General features: G+C 41.5%; 1 protein-coding gene across 3 annotated transcripts in view; it reads right to left on the bottom strand.

The window, feature by feature from the left end:
• prkd2 (protein kinase D2) overlaps positions 1 to 22,971 on the bottom strand; it is a 30,943-nt gene extending 7,972 nt beyond the window's left edge. The window contains exons 1-8 of one of the 3 annotated variants that reach the window (XM_026191250.2): positions 22,771 to 22,970; positions 21,915 to 22,653; positions 2,862 to 3,000; positions 2,356 to 2,487; positions 2,027 to 2,226; positions 444 to 627; positions 267 to 338; positions 63 to 80 (exon numbers count right to left, since the gene is read on the bottom strand). In XM_026191250.2, coding sequence (XP_026047035.1) covers positions 63 to 80; positions 267 to 338; positions 444 to 627; positions 2,027 to 2,226; positions 2,356 to 2,487; positions 2,862 to 3,000; positions 21,915 to 22,265 — 1,096 coding nt within the window. In that variant the 5' untranslated portion in view covers positions 22,266 to 22,653; positions 22,771 to 22,970. Of the gene's footprint in view, positions 1 to 62; positions 81 to 266; positions 339 to 443; positions 628 to 2,026; positions 2,227 to 2,355; positions 2,488 to 2,861; positions 3,001 to 21,914 lie in introns of all 3 variants that reach the window. The other 2 variants (XM_080288347.1, XM_080288348.1) reach the window with 2 other exon arrangements.
• Positions 22,972 to 24,706: the final 1,735 nt, after the last annotated feature.

Genomic DNA, 24,706 nt, shown 5'->3' with positions numbered 1-24,706 from the left:
TAATTCTAAAATGCTACAGAAGCTAGTTCACTTTGTTGCAAACCAACACCAAGAATACTTACCAGAGTTACTTCTGTTTTCTGAGAAGATAAAAAGATTAGTATAGTGAGTTTCAGAGCTGTTAGATAAAGTGTTATACTCTCAAGTAATCTAATTCTGACAATGGAAACACATGCTATCAAATCCATGCAGGGTTAACAGAGTAATACACACACACACACACACACACACACACCACAAAAGCTAATACATTCATCTTTACTCACCTCCAATGGTCTCGCCAAGGCAGTCATTAGGAACTTTGTATGCACATCGTTTGTGGCAGTTGAACTTACAATCTGAGAAGATTGCAGAAACAGTTTAGGTAAACCAGAAAGACCAGTGAGCATTCTGCATCCCACTGAAGGCCATACAAAGAAGACACTCTGTTCAGCTGCGCTCACCTTTGCACTGTAGCCCTTGTCGGAAAAGTCCTCTAAGAAGCCTCTTGCAGTACTGGCACACCGTCGGTCGAGTGTATGAGTGAACAGCGAACGTGTGGGGCACCTTTACCTTGCTCATCAGCATCTTGTCGAGATGAACTGGTCGCCCCGTGTAAAAACGCCGGGCGTCGCTAGCTGTCCGTGGCTGGCAGAATAAATAGGAAACAAATTTTTAGCGACAGTCACAATTGTTGAGGTGCTTAAATCAAAACCTTTGGAAGCTATTCAGCCTGTAGCCAAAGTAATTAATTACTTCACTTTTGCTTATAGCCTCCGAACCTTAATAACTGTTGATTTGATCAGTGAATTTGTCAGCAAACAGCTGAGTGACTCTATGGAACATCAGCAAGTGCTTCCCATCTACCCTCCTACAGCCCTCATTATTTATGTAAACAGTAGAAGCAGTATTAAAGTGGCCATGAAGTAAAATGTGTGTTAGGGTTACTAGATTTGGACACTTGAAGCTGTGCTGTAAAACGGATTTGTTTGCAGTTTTAAGAGGTCCTCAATGAGCTTTCAGTCATTTCATATAGATAGCTAGGGGGGGGGGGGGGGGGGGGGGGGGGGGGGGAAGGCAACTTAACAAGTGCCAAATGTCAGGCCACCACTAATTACTTTGAGGACCTGTAATCACTAATTTAATGAAAAAGAAAAAAAAACAACCCCAAAAAGAAAATAAATCAGCAGATGCTGCAGGTGTATATGGAATGACCCAGCTACTCACATCTAGAAATTACAGAGCCACACTGTTATGTTTTTTGAGATCTCCCTATTCACAAAAGTCCCTTATAATGAGTTTCTTTTTGCTCCGTTTTTGTTTTCAAACAACACCCAAGGGAAATATGTGACTCCTTAGCTGTTGAATGCGAAACTTTGTTCACCCTCGAGTCGCTGTGTATCTGTCTGTTCTTTGTTGTTGGACGGAGTGTTTACACTGTCTTCAGTTCCTTCTCTGAAAACATCTTCCTATTGTAACTAAATTTCCAGCTGAAAATGGCTTAAAAAACACAGGAGGCTGCAGTTTTGGGTGATAATTAACTCGTCATACGTTTATGATTTTATCTGGTACATCATATATATGCGTGTCCGTGCCAGCATGTGCGTGTGTGGTCTCTCCAATTAGACGCCTTTCCTACTTCTTTTTAAATTGGGAGCCAATAACCAGGGGAAATCAGTCAGTAATAAGTGTTACTGCCCATCTAATTAAATGTTTTTCTACATCTTCTTTGCAAATAGAGTTGCTGAACAGAGGAAATCAGCAGCAGTAAGTATTATAGCCTCAACGGACCTAATCTATTTACTTAAAGTTCACTGATATTGCAGTGCAATGCCCCTTTAGCGGAATGCAGTCAGACAGGAAGAGTTTCAGATGAATATCTCAAAAGCGTACACAGAGAAGGAAAAAAATATTGCTTAATGAAGTTTAATGAAAAGTGTTTGGGAATTAGGAATGTCTGAGGAATCTACTCAGTGTTTCAGAAAATGTGGCACTTGAAAGAATTCTAAAAGTGACTTCAGCATTATGTGGATAAATGAGGCAGTACCATTTGAGTGTGTGAGCGAATAAGACTCGCTTCTTCTGCGCAGGTGGAGGCTGTCCCAACGCTGTACACCGACTCAGTGGTCGAAAGGCGCAGGGACTGGCTGCTGCTCAGCGACGTGGTGGACAGACGCCGTTTGCGAGCCCCACTACAGTTGTTCGGGATGCTGAATGCACAGCGTTTGTGGTAGTTTAGCCCGCAACCTGCAGGGGGCAGCATGCATCCAAGAACGGGGGGAGCAAAGAGATGGACCATATTTACTGAGTGTTCAAATTTGTTTCACCATATGAGCGTCTAGTGCTATTCACACTTCTTCTCATTATTTCCCTCACCATCACATTTCAGTCCTTGTCTAACCAGCCCAAACAGCATTTCTCCACAGTGATCACAGAAAGCCGGGGCCCGGTACGAGTGCACATTGAGCGCGTGGGGCCGAATCTGGAAATCTTCAAACGTAGCTGCCGCTAAAATAGATAACACGTCACATTAGGACAAGATACAATCACGGTATTGTAAGGGAGCAAAATGGAAAACGATTAGATGAATGAGATACAAGCGGGATGGAAAAATAGATCAAGTTTCTGACTGTGGACACGAGGGAAATTACAGCTTGAAACAATGAAAGAACAGATTAGGGTAGTGTAAAGTAGGACCTGTAGTAAAATAAGCAGATAAGGATGAAAACAATGAAGTAATTAAAGATAGATAAGACAAATGGAAAGATGATTTTGTTTTTGATATGGTTATCTTATGGAATGAGGAGAAGAGAAGAGAAGAGAAGAGAAGAGAAGAGAAGAGAAGAGAAGAGAAGAGAAGAGAAGAGAAGAGAAGAGCTTACCAGAGAGCACTACCTCCACCAGATCTCCCTCCTGGATTTCGCTGGCAGCTTTAACTAGTTGTAGTATGTTGTTGGTAGATGTGTCATGCTTGAACAGCAATATCTTGTCATAAATGCCATAAAAGCCGCACTCTGGGAACTAGAAAATACAAAAACAGAGGTTAGGAGAATCAACTGCAGCCAAGGCAGAACCCTGATTAAGTCATATTTCATTCAAAATAATGAATGACAAATAAATGACTCAGCTCCTGAAACTAGAAAGATGGTGAATGGACATTTGCTGTAGGACAAGACAAACTTTATTTAGTCATTCCGTTTTTTTAATTTTAAATATAATATACAAGGATAGCATTTTTATGACCCTTCAAGGAAAACAAATCTTGAACATTGTGTCCACTTTGATCCCCTTTAAAGACAGACGACTGAATTTCAAGCAAGGCCTCATTGTTGCCAACACAGACCACTCAACACACCAGCCTATTTTTAATGCTACTAAATAAAGTATCTAAGGGTTGGCTGTTAGAGTTTCTGCTAGCAATGCAAATTTAGTCCATTATGTACTTAAAGCTACAACTTAAGTCACCTCATTCCATTTGCCATTAACAGTAACAAGATCTGTTATAAGATTCTCCCGCTATTATAAAGTGTGAACATGTCTATGCATGTTCTCAAGCTTAACTTCTACTGTATGTCTCCAACTAATTCTAGCATGCTCTGCTATGTAACGCTGCAGGGATATATAACTGCCAACACGCAAACACATGCTGATGCTATCGCTGTTAAACAAGAAACACAAGCTGATTTCCACAAATCAAGCAAGTCGGTCGACATGGAAGGCAGGACAAAGGAGAAACTTTATCCCCTTTTCCTGTCAGTCGCACAATGGCACACACAAGCGCGCATAGGTGTTTCCATGAAGTTCTTTCAGAGATATGAGGGATGAGCGTGTCAATCAGAAGTCAGCAGAGCGAGAGAGACTGTCATAGGGAAACCCTGCTCTCTTGAATAGTTAATGCAGTCTGGCTCACTTCAGTGGCCACGCCACACAGGACACCAAAGAAAGAGAGGGAGCAGGACCTTTGTGTGCTTTTATAATAATTTGTTTTTTTAAGTAAGCATAAATGAAACCAGAAAGATGAACACACAGACACACTCTTTGCCGCTTCTGGCTAAGTTCTAATCGCTTACAGAAAAGGGAACCCAGGTCTCCAACTTGAAACAACACAATGACACACACACACAACCACCACCAGACACACCCTCTCTTCTCCCCCCTCATTTCCCTTTTTTTCCCCTCCTCTGCACATAGACAGTCTGCCTCTGTTTCCCCAACAGCCACTCCACATCACCACATCTGAAATCCAGGCCTGGCCTGTACTGCTGCCAAGCTACACAGTGAGTTCACCACGCCCCGACATTGGCCTGCTGCTACTGACCACACAGTCAACAAAAAGTCACAAAAAGCACATATAGTGGCATTTACTTAAAGGTCTCCAGCATCCACTGCAACCAGAAAAGTCACAGGTATAAGGGCTTGAACATTAGACATGAACACACACCCTTGATTTAAAAACAAAAAAAACCATAGTTGGTAATTCTGTCTGGCTTTTTATGTTGGGCAAGGAGCTTTTAAGATTTTGTTTGTGATAAGAGTGGTGAGAGTGAACTAAAACAAAAAAGCCACAAGCCTTAAATACAGAATAAAGTTCAAGATAGTACAGTTAGAACAAGACTGAACAAGTATGGCTTTTTTTGAAGGGTTACCAATCAGAAAACATCTTCTCTCTATTAAGAACAAGGCAGCACAGCTTAGCTTTGCAAAGGTGCATCTGAACCTTCCAGAGCAATGTCCCCTGGATAGATGAGACCAAAGTGGAGCTGTGTTGCCGTGATGCACGTGTGCCACCAAACACGGCATATCCGCACAAACAACTGTTGAGCACGGAGGTGGGAGAGTGATGATTTTGGCTTGTTTTGCAGCCAAAGGATCTGGACAGCTTGCAGACCGTGAACTTCTCTGATACCAAAGTATTATAAAGCTTGAAACAATGGAGTGGATGCAGAAAAATAAAATAAAAAATTCACATGGCTGTCGTTTTGGTTTTTATGGGGCATCCTTTTCTAAAGTTTCAGTGTTGATGTATACACTGAAACGGTGGATTAAAAAAAAAAAAAAAAATACCTACACCAGAATTTTGAGAGATGTCCACCCCAGGAGACGGGTTTCACAGGCAGTGAAGCGGCTTCGTCACTCACAAATGTAGCTTTACCAGGGACCGTATTAAAGGTCCTTCTTTTTAGTCAACTAACCAAGTGGATGCTGGCGTGAGGGTGGGACCCTATTTGAACAACAATAGTGGTGAAAGCAGGAAGCTTTCTGCATAGCTTTATGTGAGGTTCAGTAAAAAGAGTGAGGCATAGCATTCTCATTATCACTACTACATCTCATGTCTGTTTAGTTACTATGAGAAAGAAAAACAGTGGAGACGCAGTCTTGAATATTAGTTGCTGTGAAAACACTTCTACTAATCGTGCAGATTACAAACGAAATGTTGCAATTTGACGGTTTCAATTACAACAATTGCAATTCAATTGCAATTGTTGTAATTGAAACCATCTTAATGTTCTTAATGTTTTTATGGTTCGGTTTTTGTTTGTTCAGTTTTCTAATTTGACTTAAATGACCCTTTATTCCCAACACTCTGGCACAGCAGTTTTTGGCTTTGAGTCAAGCCGACGTTGCAGATACAAATGAGCAGAGGCTCCAACCTTTCCCTAAGTACAGACTTAAAAACCCGCAATCACACACAGATTGATGTCTGATGGGAGTGAATCATGTAATAGCTACATGCATCGGTACCAGGGATTGCCACAACTAAGACCAACTGCAGCCATTAGTAATTACAAAACACCCACAGAGCCCAGATCAGAGGAGACTCCAAGCTCTTTCCAAATCCACAGACAGCCGTCTTCTATGAGCCCCGTGACGCTATTTGATGCCAGCCTCTCTGCGATTAACCTCACGCTGTTGATGTCACAGCTCGCCTCTTAGCAGGCAAATCAAGGCAGCTAGTCATATTATTCTGCACATTGTACCGTCCAAAACATACACAATGCAATAATCATAACTGCAGCTGCCACGTCTCTGCACACCACAAGCCTTTACAGATAGGCTGAAAAGCACAAAATCCAAGCTCCGTAAAACCACTGCTACCTCAAAAGAAAAAAAACTCATTTTCTTTTTTTTGTAATGGTGGAATAAGAATAAAGTACCACAAATAATTTTCATCTATGTCAGCATGCTGAGAAATTTAAACATTTGCCTTACAATCATACACTGTATATTTTGCTGTGAGGTTAAAAGCTATATTCTTACAAGATGTGGAGTCTGAATATATCTGTTTGTGTACCTTGTGTGCACAAACACCTGATGGTATTGTAGTATATAGTTAGATGTAGTATAGTGTGATGAGGTTTGGCTGCAGAAGGAGTGGATCTGTAGCTGCTTTCTCTGAGGTACCAGGGATCAGGTTGCCTAGTGTTCCCTCTACTATTCAGGTCAATGAAGCCATTATGAGTGAAATGAATTATGAACTAGGATTTCTTTATGTCCCCTGCCTTTGTTTTCCCGTCACCTTTAATTTCCTCTTCAATACTAACTGTCCTTTAATGGCCTCTTTTATTGATTAGTCTTCCTTCCTCCTTTTTTTCTGTCTACACACTGATGAGAAACAGGACAGCAACTGCCTTATAAAGTAAACTAATAAAGGCCGACATTTTCTTTAGTGTGGTTCACACCCTCTCACTCAAGGTGATGTCACGGTAAAGTTGGAAGATAGATCTCTCACTTCATCACTGACTTGACTAACACACTTTGTTCAGAAGGTTTGATTCGTGATCTAATCGGGACATTATTAAATAACAGGCTATATGATAGCACACAGTTACGGTAAAAAAATAAATAAATTTTCGATACTAAGATTTTATGGACACAATAAAAAATAATCTGGACCTTAACAGGTCTTAAAAGTTAGTAAAAACAACCTGAAATAAACAACAAAAAAAATTTAATAAAATCACATATTAGATCATATCTCAACCCTATGGAGGCACCATTAATAATGAGCAACAAGGACTATTGAGTACTAAACGGTGTCACGACAGCGGTTTCTTTCTGCAAGACAATGCCAAATCATATTCTGCATGTTTGGGAAAAAAAAACAAAAAAAACAAAACACATGGCTTCGTGGTAAGTCTGGTGCTAAGCTGCCTTGCAGTCCAACACTGTCACTGACTGAAAACATCTAAAACATGCTACTGATACACATCTGTAGATTGCTATAACAACCTGTAATAACAAATAGTGTCTTAAGAAACAAACTGTTTTAATTTTTTCAATCAAAGACTAACTCACAGCGAGCAGCCTCACACGGATCAATTGCTGCTCTCATGTAAGCGGTGGCATTACATGAACAGATGTGGTTGACAGGAAGCTGTTCAAGTAGTTTCAGAAGGCAATCGTGAACAGCCATGTATCTAAATTCATAACCCAAGCAAAGGTGACCATTGTCACCCTAAACAATGCCACATCAACTTTTTTGTTGATGTGGGCCTTTGTGTGCTGTTGCAACTTTCAACTTTAATGAGAGCAAGAGATGATTTTTATTTATATATATATATATATATATATATATATATATATATATATATATATATATATATATATATATATATATATATATATATATATATATATATATATATATATATATATATATATATATATATATATATATATATATTTTTTTTTTTTTTTTTTAATTTATTTTTAAACCACATTACACAGGAACACAGACTCACACACAAAATGATTCAAACATAATAAGTGATGTGCTCTTTATACACAAAGCATCTCAGTTTGTGCCCTCACACAGATACTATCAAAGTATTGGCTTTTGGGAAATTTTAGCTTGGAGAGAAAAAAAAAAGAAACAAACAAAAACAAAACCCAGACACATGCACACTTGAGGTCACATCAATGCTTGCCATTTCCTCTCTTACTTTATTTCCTTGTCAATCACCTCAGGTTTTGGTCATATAAAGCAGGTCACATGCACAGTGGTAAAGAGAGCGATTTTTATCTGACATCAAACAAGTGCAGGCAGTTTAGATCATTTTTTCAAATATTCTACAAGTTTTTCAAACTCTAGAAGGGACGAAAAACTTTATTTTGCTTAACTTAATACCCCTTGTACACATCGGCTACTTTCGCCTCCTCTAATGATGAGTTGTTCTGAGGAATGAATGAAAGACGAGCCAAAATTAATTCTACTAAAACAGCAGCAGGAGCAGCAGCACGTAGATTTTATTTCATGTTTTATTTGAGTAAGCACATCGGCTACAGGTCATTACAATCTAACCAAAGCATTACTGCATACGTGTAAAGCATTACCACTGATGTCCAGTTCAGTCAGCGCCATTTCAAAGTTGAGGTTATGTCAAACAGCTACAGAACAGTGCTTCTAAATATAGACCCTCTTTATATAAAAGGCACTGCATGTGTGAAGAACAGAGACTTTTATGTCCTGCTGAGTTCGCTAGTTGCTTCTGCTTTTCATCTTCCCCATCACTTCCCCTCCTGAAGCTCTGCACCAGCCATCATCGACCACCAAGCCACGCAAGAATGTATGCTCGGGTATGCACAATGAATGCAGCTGCTTCTTCGGTGCCAGCTAGCCATAGCTATGCAGCTTACAAACAGCAAATTTCGATCTTTATCCTCCTCACTTTTACTGCATTTGACAAAGCTTAGATGTTGTGAATTCACTGAATGTGCATGATGCTTCGCGAGAAATGATGATTGTTAATTTTGTTTCAGACAATACAGGGAAACTGCAAAACCTCAGACAAACAAACAAAGAAAAAAAAAAACTATTCTGACTACCTTACGGCAGGAAGCTCTGCATCAATCATTTTACATTACTATTGTAGATTTTTATTAACTCAACTTAACTTGGTGGATTAAATGAATTAGAGGCGGCCATGTTTTAGGACTAATAAGAGAAATATTATCCTTTTATTTCAATTTGTTGTTATCGCCACAACAGGAAATTGCAAACTTGGCATGAGCATATGGTTTATAGCTTTTTGAAGGTGTAAAGGATGTATAAACATAAAATATGGGCCTGAGGAAGGAGAGTAAGACATGTTCAAATAAGGCACTTAGAATTGTCACTGAATACACAAGCACAGACACATGCACACACACACAAATGAAAGTGTTAAGTCAAAGACAAAAAAAAAGTTTCCAATTTTATTTAAAAAACTAACCATGTAGTTTAGACAAAAGCCACTGAATTTCCCTAGCTGCGTATGCAAAGAACACCAGTTGTGACCTTTTGGCAACACGGCTGAATAATTTTCAAAACAGCATTAAGAGCAACACACACAACATAAAAAAACCCAAAACACCGCAGCTCTTCAGAATCAGCTGGGCCAATCTCCAGTGACAAGAACTTGGACGTCAGCGTCGCTGTGTACACCGCATGCTCTGTAAACAGTGTGACCTCCATAGCCTTACATGGTCCTCCACAGTGATGTGTTTCTGCAGCAGAAGCTGGCTATCACAACAGGAACCCGATCCAGGCGTTTTATAGCAGACAGGAAACATGTTGTATCCCTTCAAACAACACACATTGTTTGAGCATCCACATCTTGCTGTGTAACCCTCCCCCCAAAAAGTGCACGTGTGCGCGGACGCCACACTCTTGAGAATGAGGGTGATAATGGGTGGAGGTACACCTGTACTTCACTTTCTGCTTTTTTATCTCAGTCAGACACACCCCTGAGGCTGCACCATAAATCCCACCATCCTTGTTAACATGTCAGGCACGGGACTCTGTAAGGACCCCATCTTTTTGAAAATGATGAGGTGTTTAATGAGGGGCTGCCATGGCAACGGGCACGTAAAGACGTCAACGTTTCTGCCCTCATTAGATCCTAACAACAAGTTGGTGTAGCGCAGGAATTTTTCCTTTTGTGCTGACAGCGTTCGTGATGGAACAAACGCGTTACTGTGCTGGTTGTTCTATTTTTAACCCCAGTGAGGTCACATGCTGGTGAAAAGATGGAGTCCACAAAAAAAAAAAATAAATATGATAATCATCCCTGCTCTTTACAGTGCACCATGCTGGATTTAAAGAAAAGAAAGCTGTGGTCTCTGAAACACAAATGTCACATAATAAATTGCAGGAGTGACTGACAGCTCTGTGCCAGGACTACAAGGAATTAAGCAAAACCCATGACGTCAGCTAACCGCTGGGCTTGGCAGACATAAAGAAAGAAAGCAAAACAAGGATGAGTAAAAGAAGCACAAATGAAATGTAAATAACGCAGTAAAGTAAACTATGCCCTCATGCTGTCACTAGAATTACGTCCAAGTAAATCACTTGTGAACAGTGGGGAATTGTCTGAAATTTCCGGCTTCTTCTAGAAAGTCTCATCTGTTTAACTGTTAAAGTGTGAATGTGACTGCATACACACATGTCGTAAAAGATTCAAAGCAAGTCAAGAGATTTTGCATCAAGATTATCAGTGGAAATAATGAAAATCGTTTTACTATCATGATCTCTGCAAAAGGCACACTGAAGGTCAGATGCAAAAGCTTCTTTCTTCCTGGATTTGATGAGCTTCCTGTTTGAAACGTGATACTAGGAAAGCATTTTGAGCATCGAGTAACCTAATATGAATAAACATCTACTGGCAAACAAAGGTTGCTTTATTTATTGCATGAGCCTGAACATTGAAGACAAGCAAAATGCAGTGAATCTGTGCCAGTCTGAGTGGCTGCTTAAACAAGTAGGGCGAGATTTGCCAAACAAATGATTGAGGAAATCTCTTCCAAGTAACATGCTCTGCACAGATGCCCATATACTTTTCTTACTTTTACTGGATTAACTTTTAAAAACTAAGAAAACTAAGTCATCTGTGAGATTTCTACAGTAGTCAGTAGTAGTCTTCACACAGTCTTTTTGGTCAGCTATGACTTACTGCTGATTAATTGTAAAATTACTGGTGATTGGTTAGATGCTGATTCCCAGCATGGATTTTGAACAAAAACTTAATGTAAGCCTCTGAATTAGTACAGCTTCGGTGGTACTGCCTGACTCATGCGTTTCTGGTAAAGTGTTCTTGTGTACCCATGTAGTCCTGGAAAGCAAAGCCATCAAGTTTACATTCCCGGCGTGCTGGTTTCTAAATACCACAGATTTCTGTGTAAACCAGAGAAACTGGAAGGGGAGGGAGTGCGAATCATCACATTCACACATCAAGCACATAGATTATAACATACACGCAATAAAGTTGGAAAACACTTAATCATAAAGATCATCACAAAAAAAATCATTAAGCTAATGACGCACAAAAACTGTTGTTAGGCACTCTTGTGCATGATATTAAAAGTGCATGCAGCACATAGATCAAGCTAAAATAAACGAAAATGGTAAAAGGTTATGTGTAATGTGTGTGTCTGTGTGTGTGTACAGGAGCGCAGGGACAAAGCATCTCATTCTGTTCCAAGCATCACGGAGGATGGAGAGGTAATTTGAGAGCCGTAACCAGGCATGAGAGAGGGGTCTGGGGATAAAGGAGGCGCACACTACTCTTTCTGAACCAGTCTTTTGTTGGTAGCAGCTCCTGTCTGCATCAACCACCACCCTTCTCCTCCTCCTCTCCCTTTCCTTGGCACAGGTCTGGGAAGGTAAGCCGACTGAAACACCGGACCCAATCCACTCTGCGTGCAACTTACTGATTCATGACAAGAAGCCGGCGGGGGGGGAACAGGGCTTCATCTGACTCAAATAGCCAATTGTAACTCATTAAGGAAGAGCCCCAAAAAATATGTTTCAAAATAGATAAATAAATAAAAATGAAAATACAAACAAATGTTTGTTTGTATTTTAACTACATGCTGATGAAGATCACTGGACTGAAAGTAGACGGAGCTGAAGATTCCTTTCTGATTGCATCATGAAAAACTAGCTTAGCTAGCTCTTGTATATACCTTAAGTAACATATTGTCTCCACATAACTGACAGAAATGACTCATTCACAGTGATGATCATGTCGGAATAGGAGGAAAGCTGGGAATTTCTCTGCATGACTGCTTCTGAATTACAGTGTGACGTTCCAGGATCTCGCTGCGTGCTACAATCCCCCAAAGTTCTGGAAAAGATAACTCCTTTAAATCCAACTCTAACATGACACCAACAGCAAACGTGCGACTCATAATTGACAGAAACGATGCATTCTCCCTCCAGTGTGTCAAACAGAACCGTCACTGAGACACGCACAAGGTGGGTTGGGTTTCTTTTGCTTTTTGCTTTGTCACAATGGCTGTAGCAGCGCTGGACAGCGAGACGTAACAGTTCATATTTAATGTGGGTCAAAGTCCGCATTTGGAGATTATAGCCGTAGCGGTATAATAAGTCATAAGTTTCATAATCAATGCTTGGACCTGTGTTTAATTTATTTTACACTCACCGACTTGTTTTTTTTTCTGTCACCCTTTTTACTTTCATTTCTCGTTAGGTTTAAGCACCAAAAACTACTTGGTTAGGTTAAGAAAAAGATTGTGGTTTGGGTTTAACCAGCCCCTTTGCATCACTAACCCTATATGCTAGGGGTCCTTTACAACCATCCCTATGTCGGGAATGAGACCCACAGAACTGATGCAGAACACCACCTTGTGCCTGTCCTTGATACACCAGCGATTCTCTATTCTCCTTTTCTTTCCTCTTTACAATCAGTTTCCCTAATCATCATTACTCAACTTGCTCTGAATACACCATAAGAAGTTCTCCAGAGAAAAAGCACACATGCAATGGCCCGTGTGAGGACTGTTTGTACATTCCCCATGTGCCAAGAGTGCCATGGGGACACAAACACACAAAGCTGCATGCTGAGGGCCACAATGGGCCACATTACTGCGCTCTGAGTCATCCCCCTCCTCTTTTTTTGTCTGTCCCCTCTCCTCTCTTCTTTTCCCCATTTTCCTCTCCCCATGTGTTGCCTGGCTTTAGCACTGAAGTGAAAGAGCAGAAGAAAGAAAAAGCCAGGGGCTAAACACTGAACTCCAGTCATATGATAAAAGTGTGGCCACACATTTATAGAAATGAGTTGATGTTGCTTCTGCTCTTACAAAGCCTGTTTTTCATAGAAAATGAATAAAACAAATCAAGAATCCGCTTAAACATACTACCGTAATTGTCGGGCTATAAGCCGCTACTTTTTGCACAAGCTTTGAACCCTGCGGCTTTTAGTCAGGTGCGGCTTTTCTATGGATTGTCCATGATTTTTGTGATATCGTAAGACGATTTGTTTTGTTTGTTCCGCTGTTGTACGGCACTACGTTGCCTGGTGGAAGGATCGGGGTTCAAGAGTGGTATGTTGGTCACATGTCCATCCGCCAGGCAACATAGTGCCGTACAAGTAGCGCGAAAAACAAACTTCAAAGTAGCGCTACGCGTTCAGCGGGAGTCGTGGATGACCAGCGGCAATAAACTTGTGAAAAGCAAGTTATGCTCAACACCACCAGTGGATTCTGACAGCGTGGAAAAGTGTGAAAACATCCACGATCACCAACGGATTTCGAAGGGCTGGACTGCTGCATGATGAAGAGGAGGACACCGCCACGGCCCTTCAGAGGGTGTTCGACTCCGACACTGACAATGAGGATTTCTTTGGTTTTGAAAGTGACAACGAAGGAAAGAAGCTGAGAGTGGATGACGTAGCCATCCTGAGCCTGTTCGTTTCCGACACTGGAGAAGAGGAGTTTGGTGGTTTTAGTGCGCAGGAAGATGGTGGTGAATGACTGACTTTTCTTGTTGTTAAAGCCGTGTCACTGCACCTGAGCCTAAAAGGTAGTCTGAATCTATTTTTCTGGTGTGCTGTAGGTTACTGTTATGTACTACATTTGTTACTCATTTATGAAGCACAGCACATGTGCAAATATGTACCCATAACTTGTTTTTCAAAATATTAATAAAAGGGGTGTGTCTCCAAACAGCCATCTCTTTCCTGACAATTCGCTTTGTGCATATTCTCTTACATATGATAAGTCAATATTGAAACACCTGCGGCTTTTGGTCAGGTGCGGCTAATGTATGTACAAAACAGGATCTTCCCCTGATTTTAGCTTGTGCGGCTAATATTCAGGTGCGCTTTGTAGTCCAGGAAATACGGTAAACCTTATTTGCTCTGCCCACATGCCTGTATGCACACTCTTGTCACATGACACGTGCAATGGGTCAGTGAGCTATTCTGCATCCTACACGACTGCAATGACATCTATGATACACAAATTCATAAATCTATGATTATCCTGATTATTATTATTTCAAACAGTTCTTATACCACTATAGTACTCGTGTGTGCATGAAAAGGACAAAGGCCTGTAACTGATCGTTAATGTTTGCTACGATCGGTAAAATATCCATTTAATGATTGAGGTGTGATCATTATACAAGGCACAGATAAAGCATTTGGTGTATATATTCTCTATATATCTCATGTTGAGAGCTGTGTGCTTCTTACACTGACACTAACCCCAAATTCCCGTCAGTACTGATGTCATGTGTTTACCTACTGAGGCAGGACTTAACCCAAACATCATGGTTGGGTTAATTTAGACTCTTCCATAAAGTAAACCATGTTAAAGGCTTCTTTCATTTTCAGGGTTACCAGAAGGCCATTTAATATATGATTTATTACCTGAAATTGAATTACAACAGAAAAGGAAGAACATGTGTTTGTGAAACTTCACAAATTCATGTTCCAGTAGACAGGAAGTTTTCTTTTGAAACAGCACTGGCAGTAGAACTTTGTTGTGTTTTATTGCTTTACAATGACATGATATGTTAACCTTTTATATATCATCTTATGTTTTATTGTGAAGCACTTTGTGATTTTTATACAAATGCATTTTATTTACTTTTAGAGACAGGGCTCATTACTGAGAACAAAAAGAAACTATATTCCTAATAATCAGAAAATTGTTTCCCTTATTCTTAAGAGGGTTGTAGGGGTGCTGGTGTCCATCACCCTGGACAGGTCCCTAATCTGACCGAGGGCTAACATCAGAGAGACAGAAAACCATTTGCACTCACAATCACACCAACACATCTGAAATAGTTTCCCCTCCCCCCCGTCCAAGAGATTCAAGGGATTTGATTTGGCCATTATCTATTCTTTCATGTGAACAATCTCAACAGCAAATCAGGTTTCAAACACACGAAAGAAAAAAAAAAAAATCTCCTTCTTTCATCCCACCTCTCATCTTCTCTCTCTGATAACTATCCTCCTCACTGCACTGCAGGCAGAAGCGTGTGCTTTGAATAATCAAATGCTCCTGTGCAGGCTAAGCTTCCCCTACACCAGCAACAGCTAGGAGACACCAGGCACAGTCAGTCATGCAAAGCTGTTCCGCTATTACGCAAATCAAGGGGGGTGAGAGCGATGGGTTTGGGTAAGGTGAATATATATACACATACATACACATATACACACACATACACATGTGTATGTGCAGGTAAACCCCTTTGAAAACACTAGCTCCTTTATAGTAATAAAGGTTTAGCTGACGTTGGTCACAGTGAGATCAGAGCATTTGGCTAAGGCTGCTTAAACTGGTGAGCTGCTGCATTATTTTCACTCAATCATTAAATGTCGTAAGGCAGGGTTTGTTCTTTCACCTGCACGTCCACCTGCCAGTGTCTTGCTAATTGACAGGCATTTATTCACAGACCAACAAAGGTTTGTTCTGATAAGCAGAGTGTATTTGCCCAGGAGCTCAGACACATACGGGAGGCTTTTTAATAATCTAAGCAGCAAGCTAAAACCCACACAACATTAGATCACTACAGTGAATGAAAGTGTAACTGTAGGGTGGCCACTGCTTTCACCTTCAACAACGCTCAACAAGGAACTGTGCCATTTCATATGAGTATTATGGCCTTGTTTGTCACACTGGGCCTTTATCTGGAAAATCAGGGCCAGCTGTTGAGTTACTTTACACTGGTGTGTGCGTCTCTGTGTGTTATACTTGTATAAGTAAGTGAGGTAAACAGGAGGTGGTGTGTACGATCCCATTCCCAGGGCCAAACTTCTTCTCCAGGGAGGGAGATAAAGCAGCAGCCCCTTCCAAAACGGAGATGGAAACAATGGCCAGGGCTGGGGCTCTCAGTCGCAGCTGTATGCGTGTATATTTTTTTGTGTGTGACACACAAAGCGTGCATGTGTGTGGCTCCATATACTTCTGTTTTTAAGGAATGGACTGGTACTTCAATGGCAGTTTTCTACTCAGTTTAAGCACTCAAAGCCATTTCTACTACAAGGTTTGTTCAACCAATCTCAAACACATTCATGCACTGCTTTTATATATAGCACTTTAACAGTAATTCCAACAAATCTAAAAGATTTCACAGCAGCGCGACTCCTTGCAAACACTGCTGGATCCCACATTGTTCAGTGCGTGTTAAGTGTGTCACCGCGGATTAGATCACAGACGTGTTTAACAATCCAGTAATGTGACACAGTTGACGCTGACGGGGCTCGACAGGTTCTCGCTTGTGTTCGCATGCTGACTCTCACACACTGTTACACACCCAGTGACGTCAAGCCAGATTGTACTGCATCTACTTAATGACGAAATTCAACAGATTGTCTTCGTTGGAAGAAAAGACACGTTTAACTACTGCGGCACGCCTTTTGTCAAACTAGCTGAATGAGGCCGCCATGGGGGGGGGGGGGGGGGGTAACAAGGACATTTGACTTATTTCCTAGAAAGTATTAATGTTCAAACCACTATTCTCTTATTGCAGACAAAGCAGAATGTTTCGTCTGCAACAGAGAAAACAAATAAAAACAAAACAAAAAAACATGACAAAACAAAAACGCTGATACAAAGATCAGCCTGCAGGAAGAGGTAGTGGCAGAAGGTAGAACCAAAGAGATTACAGTGAATGAATGGTGGATGGGATGCAGTGGGAAGGAGGAGGCTGAAGATAAGGCAGGGAGTGAAGATGAGTGGATAAGAGAGGAAATACAAGATCAAAAGGCAAAGAGGGAAGAAGTCCAGGAGGTTGGTACCCTGAAGACAGTTAGCAGAAACAGCTGTTGTTACAAAAGGAAAGGAGTTCTGTCTATAATTTTAAAAAGATGGCAGAAACCTGCACGGAAAAGGGAAAGTAAATCATGAAAGATCAGAAAGGAAAGTGGTTGAGGCCTGTCCAACAAGACCAAATGCATGAGTGCCGCCACAGCATATGGCTGAATGAAGACAGACTTCTGATTTCCAGGCCACATTATCAGGTCGTCCTCCATCAGGAGTAGAGGGGTTGCACTACATAGGATCTTAGATTCATAGCACTGTTTGGAAAAGTTTAGAAACAACATAGTGCTTGTGACTAAAGGCAGCATTGTGTTGCTGGCTGAGGTTAATGCTCCGATCTGGAGACTCGAAAAAGCAACAGAATTGTAATTAAGATGGGGTGTTGTGTTGGAAGCGCAGCATGCTTCTCCAGTCAGAAGTGAATGGAAAAATGTGTCAATGGAACACAAGGAGGGATCCTGTGAATAAACAGAGTCTATGACTCACCCTTTCTGGGATGGGAGAGATGACCGTAGGTGGGGGTGGCGGTGTGGATACCAAACTACCTTCACTACCTCCCAAATCACACCACTGTAGGCATTCATGCAGTCCACCTCATGTCTTGCAGTGGTGGTGTTGGCCAAGCCAAGACAAACCACCCATTGTCCAACTTTCCCACCTAAAGCTGCAGCTCCAAACGGGACAGGAATTTTTTTGCTTAGGGGATTTCAGGGATTTCTAATCGTGTGCGCATGCGTGTGCGTGTGCATGTAAGAGAGAGAAAGACTCAACTAATAAGGTCTGACAAGGCTACATGACCCTTTTGTTTCGGTTACATTTGCACATTTTTCCCTCTCTTTTATATAAAAATAAACAGTAAACATCACGCACAGACGAGAAATAACACATTACAATGCACACACCATCTAATCCCCCTCGATCAGAGATTTGTGTTGATTTTCATATAAACTTGAGGCTGAAACACCAGCAGTTACTGTACAACACGCTGTCCCTTACGCTGACATTTGAACAGCAGAGTTTCTTTCACGACTACTACATCTTTACAACTTTTACAAGAAAGGAGCAGCTTGCTGAGGTTGGAGCCTTGGTCAAAAAGAAAGGCGGGAACATCCTCATGCATTACCTTTTATCTTTTAAGGAGTAAACTGAGGAAGAAATGGACAATCCAGCCGAAACGCAGGAAAGCCCCACGCAGGACAAACTAAGCAGAGGTGCAGTTATATTACAATTGACATGACACATCACTACCATATGTAAATAAAGCAAACCATGCTTATCAAGCTTGGGTAATAAGCTCGAAATCAACCAATGCCCTGCTGAAAGAATTATATGTCCCATTTACAGCAGGGAAAATATTTAAAGTATAACACCTTCTAGGGCTGCACCTTTTTACCAAATCATTTGGAGGATGCTTGGAAGCTTATGCATCTTCCCAACATTTGGCATCTTTCAGCCAAGACAGCCTGACCAAAGATGTTGAAAACAACAAGACTGAAGCAAAGCAAAAAATAAAGCCAAGCTGTTTCTTTTTTTTTTTCTAAAGTTTATGCTGTGGCGCAAGAACCACAAAGTGGTACCCAAAATGTGTATTTATCATTCTGCTGTGGAAACAACATTCCTCTCTCTGTCAGAAAAAGCAGACACGATTCCTTGTTGCCAGTCGCCATATTAGAAAAGCTCTCTGGAAATGTAGCTCTGATAAATTATTTTCATAATTTATTTATTTCACACAGGCCCTGCAGAACACCTCATTTGCAGCTCCTCTGCCTTGCTAGCCTCTTCAGTAATTCAATTTTATTTATGTAGCACCAAATCACAACAGCAGTCACCTCAAAGCGCTTTATATTGTAAGGTCAAGGCCCTACAATAATACGGAGAAAAGCCCAACAATCAAACCCCCTTGGAACGAGGACTGGGTGACAGTGGGATGGAAAAAGCTCCCTTTTAACAGGAAGAAACCTCCAGCAGAACCAGGCTCAGTTAAGGGCAATTAACTTAATCAACCAAATATACCACATAAGCAAATTATGCTCGTGACTCCCACCTCACTACTTCCTGTCTCACATCTGGCTGCTTCCCCAGCTTGTCATTGTGGAGTTAGAGAAAAAGTACATGCAAGGGGAAACACGCATGAAGAATCCCATAGAAATGGACACAGGTGCCACCTAGTTCACACAGAAAAATAAATGATGTTTCAGCCTTGCTACAAGCACGCTTGAAATGACAAACTCTCAGCTTGCAGTAGGGCTGCCACGATTAGTCGACTAGTCACGATTATGTCGACTATTAAAATCGTCGACGACTGATTTAATAGTCGACGCATCGTTTGAAGCTTTGTAAGATCACAAAGGACGCAGGAATGAGTAGTAGGATTTAAGAGTGTAATAACGGACTGAAACAGAAGATGGCAGCACTGCATGTACAAGGATGCTAGCTGCCGTTAAACCCCGAAGAAGAAGAAGCTGTGTCCCAGAATTCATAGCGCAGCTGTCAACAATGGCGGCAGCTAGTTAGTTTTAACTTTACTCTTATTATTCTTTCTGGGTCACAAAATAAACGTTTAACATATTTTCAGGCGAGAATGTAGCTGTGTAAACCTCAAATATCTGCTCAGTTTATCAAGACACCACATATTTTCAAAAGCGCTCCGACGTTTTCGGAGACGTCTGTTACCCACTAGCTCGTTAGCTAGGCGGGGGCAAGGCTAACTAGAGCCGTGAGAACACCGGACTCCCGGCAAATCGTTTTCAAACCCACCTCCGTCTTTCGCTAGTCAGGTTAAACATATATATAAGTCACTTAGATAACTTAAAAATGTTATTGTTTGGCTTTCTTTAGTATTTTATTTGTTCCTGAGTAAATCGGTTTGGCTGAGATTAAAGTTATAGTTTTTGCACAGCTAAAACTGTCAAGCAGACAGCTGATTATCAGAAGTGTGAGACGCTGGAGAATATACTCCAGTGTCCTGTTATATTTTAGAAAGCAAGGAGTTTATTAAACTTCACCGAAACAATCTGCAAATTTCATTAAAAATTAATAAACTACCATCTTGTCTTTATTTTTAGTTAGCACAAACACTTCAAGCTGTAAGCTAATGATAGTTATATAAGACCAGATGCTGCTGGTGCAATAAGCTGTACTCTGTACGTCCAATGGATGATGATCTGATTAGTCGACTAATCGCAAAAATAATCGGTGACTAGTCGACTATCAAAATAATCGTTTGCTTGCAGTACGTTCTTTTACTGGCATTCTGTTCTGAACTCATTTTAACTGTCCTACACCAAGATAATCTGTGCAACTGACTAATTAGCTAGAGGAGCAACTAAACAGTTTTAACAACAGAAAACTGTTAATGACTCCAAGGAAAGATGTACCGTGAAACAGCTGCAGGGGGGTTTTAAAATTACGGAACCTGGAAACAGTTTGGAAATTGGAAAAAGCAGGACAAAGAAGAAGAAATACCTGAGGGCTACACTGAGTGTGAAAACAGCAAATAGCAGAGTAAAGGAAACAGCCTCTCTTTACATTACTCAACACATCTTTTGCCATCAAATGGCTCTTTAGTTGGACTAACACTGTGTCTGATACAAATAAAGCATCAGATGCAGATGCACTGCTGAATTATCTGTGTCTCCGAATTATACCAAGAGCATGGCGGTGAGCCACTCATATGACCAAGGAGAACAAAGACTGTTGTGCACAGGAACAGATTAGCAAAGAGGGTAAACTGGCTGGAGAGAGTTACCACTGCTTCCTGGAACATTTTCAGTAATGGAGAGTTTTACAGAACGGCTCTGAGCAGGCTGTGGAAATCTGCTAATCACCCAACAGCCTAGCTGGCAAATAAAAAACACATAAACTGCTCAAATTGCCACCTTAAGTGAATGGATAATGTTATTTCCTGTATGCGTGTGGATACACACTAAAATGAAAACCGTTCTCTGGAACTACACTATACGGTTGAATAAATCAGCACAATTCAGCACAGTTCTCAATTTTTTAAAAAAGATGTAATATCTCCCATAACACTTGTTGCTTCCTGTTATAAAGAGGATGTCACTGCCCTCCCCCCCAAAAAAAGTCATTTCTCTGCACGTGTGTTTTTTGAGGTTTTCTCTTTCAGTTAAAAGGGTGTTTTGGGGGTTTTGTGCAAGAAATCTACAATTTTCCTACTGAACATGTAAAACCTGAGAAGGCTACAAGTCCTTTAAAAGATGTGCTTTAAAAAAAAACACACATTAAGGTCATTAAGGTGAAAACAGTGCGTGCAAAGTAAGACAAAAACAAGTGTTGATGATCACTGACAGCAGAAGATAAAAAAGATCACTGAAGCGTACGGCACAGAACTAAAATTGGCCAAATGTGTTCGTATGCCATGACATGCAAAACTTCCGATGCTGCGCCATGGAGAAGTGAAAGCAACGTTGACCATTACAACCCTAGGTCACAGTAAATGGGCGAAGCTCGTCTAATTATATATGTATAAATGTAGATGCCACTAACCTGCACTAAATCAGCCTTTTTACGCAATGGGAAAGAAACTAATTGATAAAAGTGACAAATATCAACCTCTTTGTATTCGCATACACGCTGAATAAGGGAAGACTAAACAGGGAAAACAGGGAAAGGGAAACAGGGAAAAATGCTAATCGCTGTCCTCGGACCTGTTTATTCTAGAAACTTCTGCCACTTTCATTACAATTTGATAACAATGGAGTGCGCGCAAAGAGTTTGTTGCAAGATCAGCACACACACAGGCTGAAAGTGAAAGGTGTAACAAAAACTGTTCACCTGACAGGTATGAAAACTACACATGCCACGAAGGGCTTGCACCTAAAACGGTTTCCATCTGGAGAAAACACAAACACCCACCCGCTTCTTACCTTGGTGTCAACAATGGAGCAGGCCATTTGTTTCACATAGGCCAGGTCAGCAGCCTGGGGCATGAGGACAGATTCTCTGGTCAGACCAATCTGGATGATGAAGGACACCCCTGCTGGAGTTTGGGGCATCGTGGGCATTACGGGGATCACGGGCATCACAGCCCCAGCACCACCACCATGCCCTGGAGTCAGCTCCATCACAGGAAAGCCACCCGGTGTGGGCAAAGAGTGTATGGCGATGGGGGTCCCCTGCTGGATCAAAGCTGAGCTTGATGGTAAGGTGCCACCTGGGGGGAAGAAGACCTGAGCCATCGCCGCCCCCGAGGGCATACAAGGGCTAGCATTAGCCATTCAGAGTCCGCTGGCTCTCACAAACACGCAGGTGCAGTCTGAAGTTTTCGGAAAAGCAACACTCATTCAAGCGGAGGGCTACACACGCTGAAACATGGATACACACACACACGCGCACGCACGCTGAGTGGACGGCTCCGCTTTCCTCCGAGTCCCGCGTCAAACCCGCTTCCTTCCAGCAGCTCAAGGAAGAAAATCTTTATCCAGGAAGGAGCACTTCTTTTCTCCAGGCTTCGCTTATTGTTCAGGCATGGCAGGCGTGAGCGGTGTGTGCCTGTGTGTGTGTGAGAGAGAGAAACACTCACAAAGTAAAGAGTCTGAGAACACGACACCTCCAGCCTTCTCTCCTCCACCCCTCCTTCACTTCTCGCATCCAAAAGGCGCTGCTCTGCAGAGGAGAAAGTCCAAACTTGGTTGTGAAACTCTCCGCCGCGGGCAGAGAGAGAGAGAAAGAAAACAACAACAATGCCCAAACTTTGTTGTGCTCTTCTCCAGGCTCACTTACAAAATGGCCTCCTTTAAACAGGAAACAGTGAGAATGAAGGGGAGCTAGAGACCGCACTCCTTTTTACGAGACCTTGCCCTGTTTCAGTTTCAACCCCTGTTCGGTCTTTTTTGTGAAAAAGAAGAGAGCGAAAAGCGCTGTCTGAGGGTACCTCCCTCTACCCTCCCTCCTGCCTTCGCATCTTACGCTAAACAAGGAGGAAGTGAAATGACGGACACATCTTGAAGCCAATAGGCATTCAGAAAGTCCTGACTCCCAAACCTCCCCCTCCTCCCTTTCCTCTTCTGGCTCCCTTCCTTAGTTTAGGGACATTTGTCTTGTTTGGTCCCTCCTGTAGCCGGAGACAGCATAGATACATGGCCCAGGGCGCTGCTTCACGCATAAAACCCCTCCCACCGCTTCCTCGTCCTTCCTTTAAGTTCACAAGCCACCTTCTGTCTTTCCTAAAATTGCCTTATTTTTCCTCTGTATTTTGTTTTTGGGGGGGAGACACGCCTCTCATAAACTGCAGAAAAAGGACCGCACCTATGGAAGGTTCTTTCCATGCTCCAGGTTTCATGAAAATTGAGAAGTTTCATGGACTGAGAGTGGTGACTTGGGTGGGTTTGGACAATGACACTCTGTATGCAGCAGATTAAAAGGAAAAAAAACGTTTGGTTAATGCAGTCATCAGCGTGACTGTGACTCCTCACTGGTAATCTAATCATTTAACACAGTAAGAATGCTTGTGAAATTTGTGGTTTCCTAGTTGAAGTTCTAATAAACCGCTCTGATTGGTTAAGCAAAAAAACAGTGTGTGCAGTTTATCTCAGTGCCACTGTCGCGCTTATATCTGTGAAGGCATCTCCCGATGTTCATTTCATACAAATTAAATAAGGCGAGTTAGACTTGAATGAAACAAGACAGAAAACAAAACGCTTGAATTGATTCGATTTGCCACCACAAGGGGGCAGTGTTGGATAAAATCGGATCTTACAGACCCTGTGTGATTTGGATATAAAATGTTTGATTCCCAAGCATTAGTTAAGCTGCAGGTTACATCTTAGGTTATAAATGACATGGGGACATGGTGGGAAATTGATAATCAGGTGTTTGATGATGTTAAAGGATGTTCCTTAAAAGGCAATTGCTCCCCAGTGAATTGCCACCTCCTCTCTGATGAGGGGGAACTGTGATGTTGTTTAAATCCTCTTTTTTTCACTTTCTAAAAGGATTCTTTTAAACATATGGGACAGGAAGTGTGAACTGCGAGAAGAAGTTTTAGAACCACTGAATGAAGGCATGAAACTAAACCACCATGTACCAGAACATGCTATAGCCCACAATGAGTATGCGTTAAATACATATGTGCATGTTTGCATGTTTGCATGTTAGCCAAACAATAAATACTTACTATTTATTTTATACACACCATCCACTTCATTACATACATACACACCTGCTCAAATACTTTTAAGCAAATAACCAGCAAAATCACAAGACAACAACTCAGTACACTTAGGGTTATGGTTAACATCAAGACAAGTTCAATCTAAGCATCGGATTGGGGAAGAAAAGCGATTTAAGTGACTTTGAAGTGGCATCATTGCTGGGATTTTTCCACACAACCATCTCTATGGTTTACAGATAATGGTCCAAAGAGAAAAAGAGAAAATATCCAGAGAGTGGCAGTTCCCTATGTTAAAAAGCTTTTGCCAGAGGTCAAAGGACAATGGCCAGGCTGCTTCAAGCTGATAGGAAGGCAGTGACACAAATAATCACTTGTAACAACCAGAAGAGCATCTCTGAATGCTAAACGCGATCATAACTTGAAGAAGATGGGCTACAGCAGCAGAGCAGCACACTGGGTATTGCTGCTGTCAGCTGACAACTGAGCCTACAACGTGCAGGGGTTCACTAAAACTGGACAAAAGAACATTCAAATAGTAGGGTCAGG

This window comes from Astatotilapia calliptera, chromosome 14 (genome assembly GCF_964374335.1).
Source record: "Astatotilapia calliptera chromosome 14, fAstCal68.1, whole genome shotgun sequence".
NCBI lineage: Eukaryota > Metazoa > Chordata > Actinopteri > Cichliformes > Cichlidae > Astatotilapia > Astatotilapia calliptera.
Note: the sequence above shows the minus strand (reverse complement) of the source record. Positions and strands in the feature narration are given on the sequence as shown.